This window comes from Manis pentadactyla, chromosome 1, assembly GCF_030020395.1.
Source record: "Manis pentadactyla isolate mManPen7 chromosome 1, mManPen7.hap1, whole genome shotgun sequence".
In the NCBI taxonomy this organism is placed as follows: Eukaryota; Metazoa; Chordata; class Mammalia; order Pholidota; family Manidae; genus Manis; species Manis pentadactyla.
The window spans coordinates 195,628,613-195,640,115 of record NC_080019.1 but is presented as its reverse complement, the minus strand read 5'-3'; the positions used below and the strand labels follow the sequence as shown (position 1 = coordinate 195,640,115).

The 11,503-nt window shown below is 60.4% G+C and overlaps 1 protein-coding gene across 5 annotated transcripts; it reads left to right on the top strand.

The window, feature by feature from the left end:
- Window positions 1–342: 342 nt before the first annotated feature.
- On the top strand, window positions 343–10,064 carry ICOSLG (inducible T cell costimulator ligand). 5 transcript variants are annotated; one of them, XM_036912016.2, is made up of 7 exons: window positions 343–616; window positions 2,504–2,544; window positions 3,408–3,794; window positions 4,472–4,765; window positions 6,138–6,302; window positions 7,047–7,219; window positions 8,146–10,064. In XM_036912016.2, exons 1-7 carry the CDS (start codon window positions 603–605, stop codon window positions 8,194–8,196), a joined length of 1,125 nt encoding a protein of 374 aa, XP_036767911.2. In that variant the 5' UTR covers window positions 343–602; the 3' UTR covers window positions 8,197–10,064. The 5 variants fall into 5 exon arrangements, with proteins under 5 accessions (XP_036767911.2, XP_057361144.1, XP_036767913.2 ...); XM_057505161.1 differs by having other exon boundaries at window positions 7,047–7,243; XM_036912018.2 differs by having other exon boundaries at window positions 347–616; window positions 7,185–7,219.
- The last annotated feature ends 1,439 nt before the right edge of the window (window positions 10,065–11,503 follow it).

The following is an 11,503-nucleotide window of genomic DNA, read 5'->3' as shown; positions in this document are numbered from 1 at the left end:
TTCACCTACGGCTGGAAGGTCTCGGCTCGGCCACGAGAGGGCGGCAGGCGGCCCGGCGCGCCACTCCACCCGAGCGGGGCGTTCCGCGCGACTGCGGGGCAGCACGGCGCCCCTGGCGCCCCGAGCCGGGCGGGCCTCCCTCGGCGCCCTAAGCCGCCCACCTCCGGCACCACGGGGCCCCGACGTGCGGCCTGGCCCGGGAAGGGCTGCGCCTTCTGGCGCCGGTGACCGAGCTTCCGCTCGTCGGCGTCGCGTCCGCCGCCGTGGTCCTGGGAGTGACGGGCCGGGCCGGGCCGGGGGCGGGCCGGAGGGCGGGGCCGGGCCAGCTCCTCGCCGGCGACCCGCTCCGCGCTCAGAGAGCCCCAGCGGCGCGGCGGACGCGGGTGCGGCTGGCCTCCGGCTTTCCGAGGTCCCCGCGGCCCAAGCGCTGAGCCCCGAAGACTCCCGCGCTCCGCGGGCTCCTGCGGCCCGAGGCCCCCGGTTTTCCCAGGCCGCCCGCCGCCGGAGGTCTCCGGCTCTCTGAGGTCTCCCGCGCTCCGAGGTCTCCCCAGCTCCGTGTCCGGCGCCCCTGGGGCTCCCGCGGCCCGGGGTCAGGCCCCACCATGCGGCTGAGAAGGTGAGCGCGCGGGCCGAAAGGCCCGGCGCGGCGGTCGGGAGCGGGGACCCGAGGTGGCCGGATGGGGACCCGCTCGCCCGGCGGGGCGGCCGCGGTTACTCGCTGGCCGGGTAGTGGGCACAGCGGCGGTGCGTGGGTGTGCTTGGGGGCGGGTCCCCGGAGGGAAGGGACAGAGCGAAAGCTGGAGGCCGACTCGCGCTCCCCGCCCCGCTCCCCTGCGCGCCCGCTGCCCCGCGCTCAGCGATTGCCCCGAAGGTAGGATGTAACCGCGCTGTGCCCAGGAGGATGTCGGATACCTCCAAGGGCAGCTGGTGCCTGCCGTGTGATGACATGCCCTCCCCACAGCAGTTAGCCTGGAAGGTGGGGCTGCCTCAGGGACCTTCTGTCACTCCAGGTCGCTGCCAGCTCCAAGGGGTGGAATGACAGCTCCCAGCTTTTTGCCAAAATACCCTCTTCAGGGTGCATGGTGGGATCCACAGCATGTGCCCGGGTGACGAGCTGGTGAGGTACCCTGTCCCTAGGTGCCCCACCCACCCAGTCCCAAACCTCCCTCACACCTGGGCCCCTTCACCCAGTCTCCCCAGTTAGAAATGTAGGTAGTGAAGAACATTTTCTCAAGAGAGAAAACCCTAAGTACTGGAATATCAGGGCCACCCACATTCTGGAGTCTGGGGGACTGGGGGGCAGGTGGGACAGCAGAGTGGTAGGAGGGCCCGAGGAGAGGGCACAGAGAGGCCTACAGACAGGCAGGCAGGCAGCACCCAGCGAGGAAGGCACTCCCACCTCCCTTGCCAGAGCTCAGAGCATGTGCATGTACCCACTCCCCTCCCCAGAAAGCCCCCAGACACCCTGAGGAGGCCCTCGAGGCACATGGTCCTGCATCCTGAGCACAGATAGGGTGGGCCTGGCGAGCACCCACTGGGTGGGTACCAGGGGAGACCAGTGGGGGACTCCGGAGCTTCCACAGCCTTGTATGGCAGAGGGTTCGTCTGGCCCTGGGGAAGATGGCTGGAGGGGTCAAGACTGGAGGTGGGGGTTATCTAAATGGTCCCCACAAGTGGGAATTGTGGCCCCAACAGGGACAATGAGAGAGGACAGGCCCACCTGCAGGCTGCGGTCTTGGGGCGTGGAGGGCTCCTGGTGGCCCAGGGCCTGGCTTGGGCAGGAGAGTGGTGCTTGCTGGTGGCCACTTGGGAGTGGAGGCCTCCATGCAGACTCACATGACAGCTCTTGGGGTGGGGCAGGGTTTCTTTAGGTGCAGAGCTTGAGGACACAGCATCCCAGGAGACATGCAGGAAGGGGAGCTAGGCTGAGGCAGGCAGGGGGCAAAGGCACCAAGGTCAGAGGCTGGGGGAGCCTGGGAAGTGGCCAGAGGGTTTGTGAACCCCTGGTGGCCGAACTGCCCACCAGCTCTGGAGAAGCCACCAGATTTGGATTCAGAATGACCATGTTCCTTTAAATGGCAGGCCTGTAACTCACCTGACCCTGCCATTGGGAGTGTTAGATGTCTCCCCCAAATTTAAGTGCAGCTCTTGCTAGAAATACCTTGAAAGCATTTGTTTCTGATCCCATACAATTTATTGTAATCCATCCCTGAGGAGGCTAGGCCACCAGCAGGTAGAAGGCGTGCACCCTTTATGAGCATGCTCTCTTCGCAGAGGGTGTGGTTCACCCTGCAGCTGGCCCAGGCCTGGGACTGGCCCGAGAACGGCTGGGCCTGATTCCTCTCCCTGAACTCCCTCCCTGGAAGCTCACCAGGGCACTGGCTGGCTGGCGACGTGTTCACATTTCTGTGTGGGTGTAGCCCACTCCTGCCCATGAGGAGCTGCTGCCGCCCCTTTGGGAGAAGCAGAAACTCACCTGCCATTCTGGTTGTTTGTTTTCCAGTCCCTGGCTGCTCTTGCTGTTGGTCGTCGGCCTGCGAGCCGGTAAGTCCAGACGGTGCTCTTACTGGGCAGGAGCCCAGCTTCCAAGCCCTTCGGTGCTGGGATGGGGCCTCGGGGTGCAGGGACCCCACCACAGCCCTCCTTGCTTTCCCAGGGCCCCAGGCCTCAGGTAACATGTGGAATTACAGGCTCAGAGGAGAGGCTTGTCCAGTCCCTTGCTCTGGTTTCACAAGGTGTTTAGCGTGGGTGGAAAGCTGTTCCTCTACACAGTTCAGTCCCTCTGCTGTGCAGATGAGCCCGACCTGGGCCTTCTGCTTCTCCCGGCCCTGATGCCCCCCTCAATCAGCCCAGGGGAGCCCCCAAAGCACCAGCTTCCAGAAGAGCAGGAACAGGGATTCTGCCTGCAGCCGAGACCAGGGCCAGGCCGAGCCTTCCAGCCACGGGGGGAGGTGCTGTCCCTGCAGGCATTTAAGTGGCTGCATAGACTGGAAAACACTGGATACCTCAAGTGGGCCTTTTCTGATGTAGTGTGAACCCCATCATATGCTGCTGTTGAGAAACGGATATTCTCTTTTAAATGTCTGAATCTTGTAAAACCCTTTTAATTTTTAATTAATTATAAGCTCACAAACAGTGCAGAGCGGTCCCCTGCCTCTCCCAGCGCTGGCCTCTAACATCACCATAGGTCACATCCGATGCTGCCCTGGAGTGGCTTTCCGCAAATGTCTGCATTTTTAAAATACTGTTGCATTCCAGTGTGTATTTTACTAATACATTCTTCTACTGAAATGAGGTAGAAGGTGTCTGAGTCTCGCAACCAAGACTACCCCCACCCCTAATAGAACAACTTGGAAAGCTGAGAGTCACCTGCGGAGAATAAGCTGCATGCTTTGTTATCCTTGCAGATATTCAAGGGAAAGAAGTTAGAGCCATGGTGGGCAGTGACGTCGAGCTCAGCTGCATTTACCCCAAAAAGAACAGTTTTGACTTAAATGACCTTCATGTGTATTGGCAAATCAACGTCACTGAACAACCGCATACGGGCAAGCCACACACCGCCAGTCTGAATAATACCACTGTGGTGACGTACTACCTTGCCCACAATGGCTCCGCAGGCCATAAGGACAGCCACTACAAGGACCGGGCCCACCTGTCCCTGGACCGCATGAAGAGGGGAGACTTCTCTCTGCATCTGTACAACATCACCCCCCAGGATGAACAGAAATTTAACTGCCTGGTGTTTAGGGAGTTAGAAATGATTCTGAAAGTCGTGGTCACCCTGCACGTGGCAGGTAAGACTGGCAAAGCTGACGGCCAATTCAGCTCAGCCTTCCACCCTGGAAACAGTGCTGATAAGACCTGTTTTCTGGTTTATTTACTTGTTTCTTCACATAAAGAAAATCCTCATGTTAGCAGGCTTCTGTTAAACTGTGTGTGAAGTTCAAAAAAATCATTCAGCTCATAAGAGGCTTTTCCCAAACTCGAGGCTATCTGGCTGCACAGAAGTCCTACTAATCTCGTTGTCCCTGCTTTGAATTCTCCATCTCAACCCAAACCAGATTTTTAAAAAATGAAATTAAGAGGGGATGCTGTGAAGCATTAAGTGAGATCAGAACCTAGGAAGAGAATTAGAGTCAACCGAGGCCTTCAGCTCAGTGGCGAGATAGTCTGTGTGCCTGTCAGATGAATTACATGCTCCCCGAGACACTAGATTCGAAGGAGGCCTCCTCCCTGGGCCAGGGGGCACTGCCGGTCACTGCCCACCGGGCTCAGTGGCCCATTTTTTGGGGTCTGTGGGGATGACATTTGGGCAGAACAGGGCCTCATAGCCACCCTCAGACCACAGCCCTGGCCCTGCCTCTCCACCAGGTCAGGGCACAGAGGGCCACCTCCCCTCTGACCTGGCCGCTGGCACCCTGTGCCCCTCTGTCTCTGACCTTCAGAACTTGGTGTTTTCCCTCCCCTGCAGCAAACTACAGCATGCCCGTGGTCAGCGCCCTGAGCAGCCCTGAGCAGGGCGAGGAGCTCGCCTTCACGTGCACATCCACAAACGGCTACCCAAAACCAAACGTGTACTGGATCAACAAGACGGACAACAGCCTGCTGGACACAGCCCTGCAGAACAGCACCATCTCCCTGAATGAGCGGGGCCTGTATGACGTGGTCAGCGTCCTGAGGATCAGGCGGATCCCCAACATGAACGTCGGCTGCTGCATAGAGAACGTGCTTTTGCACCAAAACCTGACTGTCAGCAGCCAGACAGGTAAGGTCACCTGCGTGTGCATGCCCCCCAACCCAGGACGGTAGGCCGTGGTGGCAGGGAAGCCCTATCAGGCAGGAGACCAAGCCCCTTCGGGGGACTCGGCAGTTGGCATTAGCTTCAGTGGTGGCGGGGAGAGAAGGGGACAGCCAGGCGACCAGTTCACTGTGGCTGCCAAGGACAGGACTGGGGCTGGTTGCTTGAGACACATTGCTTAACGTAATCTTCACTCCTGGGTCAGTTCTGGTGACCCATTTTACAGAGGAGGGACTGAGGCCTAAAAGGTCGTGTAACATTTCAGGAGCCACAGGACCAGGCACCAGCGGGAGGAGGGAAGCCCGCACCTGCCCGGTCTTTGGGCGTGTGCCCCCGGAAAGACCAGAGCCCCCTCACTGGGGGTCCTCAGTGGGCCTGCTGGGGGCCCAGGGCCTCCTCTCTGGGGAAGGGTGTGGGCGGGTGACTCCTTCACAGAAGCCATAGGCTCCCATCTCCAGTGTGGAGATGACACGTGGAAGGAGGCTGGGGGAGGGGGCTGGGCTCAGTGGGCCCTGCCTGCTGCAGGAACCCATTAGGCAGCCTGCGGGGCCGGCTGCCACGTGTAAGGAAATGCACGGTCTTTGTTCAGAAGTGAAGTGATAAAAATTCAAGATGACAACAGCAGAGCATTGGGCTGAGCACAGGCCCTCTGACCGCGCCCCCAAGCCTGCACAGGTCACAAGCCATGACACTGGCCCTGACCTGCAGGGCCGACTCCCTCCTCCCTGATCAGAGCACAGCCCTATGACTCGGTGGTCGTGGTCTCCGAGCCAGAATGGACCAGGACAAGCGCTGCACCAAGGAGCCCACCTCTGAACCTCTGTCCCTGGGTGGTGGTCTCCCTTGCAGAGCAGCCCGGGCAGCAGGCAGAAGGGCAACTGGAAGGTTCTCCTTGGGCAGGGGCCCCGACCCTGGTGGCCTCGTGGGACAGCCTGGGGAATCTGTGAAAGCCCCCGTGCCCAGACCCACTGGTCAGCACCTTGGGGCTGTCTGGGCATCAGGACATGTTTAAAAGCTTCCAGATGATTCTAAGGTGCATTTAATTCCAAGCCACTGTCTAGCTCATGGTTTCTGCAGGTTTGGAGAAACACAGGGCATTTGTCATGGGCTCTCCAGGAAAGCTGTGGCTTGTCTGCCCATGAGAAACACTTTCCCAGGGGCTGAACAGCTGGGCACTAGGATAGGAGGGAAACCCTTCTCTCCATCAGCCTTACATTTGAAAGATGGCAGTCATGTGGGGAGGCCTGGCTCTGAAACTTCCCTGAGCTCCCGTCTCTGCTGGTGAAAAAGGCCTCTTGCCTCCTGCCCTTTAAGTCAGGTTACTTTGCTCTCTCCATAGAGACAGTCTCTGGAACCAAGGACAGCATGACGGAGAGCCAGGCCAACACCCATGAGAAGAACAAGGCCGTGCTCAGCATCCTTGCCCTGCTGAGTGTGGCCGTGGTCGTGGCCGTGGCCGTGGGCTGGGTGTACAGAAGCAGGTGTCCCCACAGCAGCCACACAGGTACTGTGGATGGCTGTGTTTTGCCAGGGGGAGTGGTTTCCTGTTTCAGGATGCTGCTGTCATTTGGAGCTCAGTGTTAATAGTGGTGACACCCCACCTGCTCCAGGAGCCCTTAGCCTGCATGCTCATGACACAGCCGAGGCAAAGGGCACCGTGGGAAGCCCCATCTCCCACTTTGGGGTGGGAATGCCCAGCTCCAAATTCAGTGGCCAGCACAGGGCTCATCTCTCTGGAAGCTGAGCTGCCTTCAATCCCTACATGCCTGAATGCTGAGTTCTGGCCAGACTCGGCCACAGATACAGAAAGTCTGGGTTTGGACCCTGTAAAACCAAGTAGCCACTCAGTGGAGGCAGAAAAGCCTAGAAACTGGACCTGACCCAAGTGTCCACAAGAGAGGCCTACAGGGCCAGCCTTTGGGAACACATGGCAGTCTCCTCTGGTTGGCCTGGTCATGGAGGTTGGCAGGCATCCCCAAAGGTTCTAATGACAAAGTTGGGATCTTCCTGGATCCCCAGGAGGAAAATTTAAATGGGACAGGCAACCACTGGGTTAAAGAGTCACTCACAGCTGGTGTCCTCCCTAGGGCAGGAGAGTCGTGTGCTGCCCTGGAGTTTCCAGTCTGTTGCCAATTCCATCTTCCCCCAAATAGTGCCATGGCTCTGCTGCCCACCAGCCAGGCCCTGGGAGGGAGCCCTGGCCCAGGGCACAGAGCAGCTTAAAGTGCTTCCTGTGCCCACCTCTTAGACAGCATCTCTGGAGAGCAGGGGCACCTGGGATCCCCTCATGGTGCCTGCCCGGAGCCCTCGAGGCCACTGGGACCTTCCGAGCCGCCCTCCCCAGCCCTCGCTGCTGGCCCTGAGCATTTCTGGTTTGTCCCAGCAGGTGCCAGGTGGCCAGGCCGGAACAGGAACTCCCTGGTGAGTTTGCCAGGAGGGAAGGAGGTGCATGGGGAGAGCGCGTGGGTCATGCACGTGGGCCCAGGTGGGTTGGGTGGCCGCTTTCTCCACGTTTGCCTTTTGGCACAAGCAATACTCAACCAGAAAGTGGATGTTTCCATTTTCAGAGACACGGGGAACCCCCAGGGAAGGCCTTTCCCACTGGTCCTTTGGCACGTAGTCCTGTGCTATGTACATTCGCTCACTCTGGGTCACAGAATTTTCCAAACATACACAGAAGCACAGAGGCTGGGACAGTGGCTCCCGGGCACCTCCGCCAAGCAAGTGACCTCACCCATTCTCATGCCTCCCTGGGTGCCACCCTCCCCACCCTGTCCCACGGGGGTCTCAGGTGGGTCCAGACACCAAGTCCCTTCTAACAGAACAGGTATTTGATGTTTCTTGGGTGAGGTGAGCACTCCACAGTCCCAGGAGTAAAGATTGAGTATTTGGGAAAAATGTTCACAGTCTCCCATTCCCCCCGGCAGGTGCCTCAGGCTGCAAGGGGCCTTGGGCCTCGGCCTGCACTTGGCACCCCAGGCAAGCGGCCGCACCTCTCTGGGCCCCATTTCTCCACCTCTAAGCAGGTCGACCCAGGGTGTGCGCGGCCTGCAGTGGGGTGCCCGGCTGGCCCGCAGCACCGTGCAAGTGGGCCCGCCGGTGCAGCCAGGTCACACTGGCTGGCTGCTGCTGCAGGAGGTGCTCCCGGGGCCCAGGCAGCCAGTTTCAGATGACTTGGGAACACATTTCTAGAATGTTAGGGCCTGCCTGCTCTTAGAGTCCAGTGAGCTGCCTGTGGGTGGTGCTTTCACCATCCCAGGTCCTGAGTAGACCCACCCCTTTGCCTGCAAAGTGGGAAGGAGCGGGCACCCATGCCTCATGGCCTCTCCCCTCTCTTTCCTTCCAAGACCATGTTGGATGAGAACTCACTGCCCAGCACATGGACAGGGCTTCTGTGAATGACCAGGAGCAACGTTGGACAGCAGCTCAGGAACTGACCCAGGCTGGCCTGGTGGTAGGGAGAGAGACCATCTGCCCCCACCTGCACCATTAACAAGGGGGCTTCATGGATGCAGAGTCCCTCTGGCCTAGAGGGCCACACGCAGGCTTCTCTGGCAGGATGAGCCAGCCAGGTGCTTTGCCGTCCCAGGGTGAGACCTTTTCCAAAGGTCAGCAGCCCTGGAGACATGCGCCAAGCAGGTGGGCTCCCCACCTTTGCTGCCAAGTGCAGAAGATGGGGTGTCAAGCTCAGAGTGAGGATGCCCACTCTCCTCCTGGACATCTGCTGGGTGGAGGTCACTCAAGGGTATTTTCGGGAGATGTGGGTGCAGGGCTTACTGCAACTCTGCCATACAGGCTACTGCCTCCACCCCACGTGTGTGTGTGTGTCCTAAATGCAGGCAACAGCACTGTGGAACTCCTGAAAGGCCCCTGGTCATCTTCCACTGGGACATTCACTGGGAAGAAAGTCTGCCCTCGTTTGTTTCGGTCAAAAGCTAGGCTTCCCTCCTGAAAAGCACAGATGACCTCTGCAAGAAGAAAGCCTGCCAGGCGCCCATGCAGCAGGACACGGTGGCTTCTGGGACTTGGGGCTCTGTGGCCAGAGGCACGCGCTGGGAAGAGCAGAAGCTGGGCTCGCTGGGGGTGAGGATGGTGTCCAGCGGACACCAACTTGGCCACGTGATCACTGGAGGTCTTCAGCACGGGCCGTTAAGTGGTGGAGACGTGTCCTCCCGGGGTGAGGCAGCCTCCAGAACGCAGCAGGAATCCCCTCAGTGTAGGGTGGGCAGCTCCTTGCCGCCCTCTGCCAGGGCCACAGCCTCCTGCTTGGCTCCCCCCAGAAGCTGCACACCGCAAGACCTCCGATGCAGACGACAGGCTCCTCGGGGCCACCAACCCTACCAGGGGACAGGCAGCCTGTGGCCCTGTCCTCCCCTGATGGTTTCCATGTTGCTGCCCTCAATGAATCCAGCAGTGTAAGTTCCCAGAAGGTTCTGCAAGGAGGCTGCCAGGTAACCCAGGTGTTCACGCCCCAGGAAAATGGGGCCATTCAGCAATGGTGGGCTGGCGTGTGCGGACAAAGGGGACCAGGCTCAGACATGAAGCTGAGCCCCACGCTTGCTACGAGAGATCATTCCTTTGTCGGTTGTTATGCCAAAAGTCCTCACATGGCTTGTAATGGGCATGGCCCTCACCTGCCCTGACGTCACCTGAACGCCTTAGAGGGCAGGCTGCCAGAAGAGCCACCCACAAAGGCCGCTAGTGGGCATGCAGAGCGAAAAGCTCAGGGGCCGTCCGGGTGCAGGAAGGCGGGCTGCCATGCCGGGAAGTGACCCAGGACTGTGGCGCATCCTGTGGGCCCTCCCTGAGCCCTGCTGAGGGCCCCACCCCGCCCTGCAGGCTGCCCACTGCTTGGCTGACCGAGCTGACCCCGAGATGCTCGGCCTGGGTTCTCACCCAGGCCCTGGCTGCTTTATCTGTCAGAGCCAGTTTCCTCCCTGGAGGAGGCAGCATGGCCAGGCGCCCAGTTCTGCCCATCATGCCCGGTGTGGAGGCTGGCCTGACGCCCCCTCCCACCATGTGTTTGTGGTTCTGCCTGGCCCAGGGGGCTGTGCTGTCCACACTGGGTGCCCTGAGTGCCCACCTCCTGGGCGGTCCCCATCGCTGCTCTCTTGGGCCTCAGGGAGACCCATTGGTGCCCTTTGCCCTTTCAGCCTCAATGGCTCCTGCTCCTGGCTGTGTTGTAGACGGCCGACTGCCAGTGTTTAGGCATCTGTGTCCAGAAACCTGATTTAAGACAATACAATCTGTAAGCTGTGCCGGCCTGGCGACCTCGGTCAGCAGGGGGGCCCTCACTGCTGCTCTGGGGACCCGCCACTGCCCCAGCCATTACCACCCAGGGGGCTCACCCCGAGGAGGCAATGGCCAAGGTCTGGAGGCATTTCGGTTGGCACACTTGGGGATTGCTGCTGGCCTCTGAGGGGCAGAAGGTGGAGACACTGTGTAGCATCCGATACTCCCAAAGCTCAATAGTCCCAGGGTGAGACCTGCGCCCTCCTGTCCCCATTGCTTGGGGCTCAGGAACGCTGCCATCAGGGGGGAGCACTGCCACTGGGGGCCGGGGGAGTGGCTGAGGTCCAGAGCAGCCAGACCACACAAGGGCAGTCTCGGGGTGGCATGGCTGCACGTGGGGCTCAGAATACCCCAAATGAACAGACCCATGGAGGGGACATGAGGCAGTGAAGATCAAGGTGAGCCCCCCTCTGTCACCATTCCCCTGATCCCAGAACATGACTAGGTGGTGACAGGAACAAACGGCAGCTGGGCCAGGACCTGGGGGCCCCAGAGAGTAGTGCATCTGCCCCTTTGCCAGGCCAGGCTCAGGACGAGGAGAGGTTGGGGGGACACGTAGGGTATGTGGCCTGGATGACTCAGAGCAATGCATTGCTCTCCTGATTTGGAGGGCCGAGTCCAAGACCGAGAATGTCACCAGGGCTAGCCCCTCCGGCCTCTGAGGGTGGACCCGCCAGCTTCTAGGTGCCCCAGGTGGCCCTGGGGGTGGGGGCTGCAGCCCTCTGCCATTGCATCTGACTCTCCTCACCAGCCATTGGGTTTAGGGCCCACCCGAACCCAGGGGACCTCCTCTGAGCTGTTTCCATCTGCAGAGACTCTGTTTTCTAAATAAGCCGGATATGGCAGGTCCCGGACCTGAGTTTTGGCACGCTATTGGACCCCTCACAGCACCCTGAGGAGGAGAGAGGAAGCCGGGGGACATGGAGGCGGGAGGGGCTGAGAGAGGCCAGAGCCACAGACCTGCGGCCCGGCTGAAGTCCGGTGCGGGCATGGGGTGGGGGTGGGGGCTGCCCGCGGGCTGGCTCTGTGCCACCCACCCAGGTTCTGGTCCCTCTGATGACTACGTGTGGCCACCCCCCACCCACGTGCTCTGTGAGCAGCAGGTCCACTGGGGAACATCAGCCCACCCTGCACCTGCCAGCATGCTGCCCGCAGGGCATCATAGCAGGAGATCATGATGCCCGGTGCAGGGGGTGCTGGCCCTGGGTCCCATGGCACCCCTCCCATGACCTCACTGTTAAACCACCTCTACCAGTGGGACTTGGGCCGGGCTGCTGACAACATCCAGGCTGCCAAGGTGGCCGAGGGGTGGAGGGCTTTCTCCCCACAGGCTGCACAGCAGACACAGGAGTCCCTAGACCCCACCTTCCTTGGGCCTTCCTGGGGCCTCTGCCCCTTCCTTGCCAGCTCAGA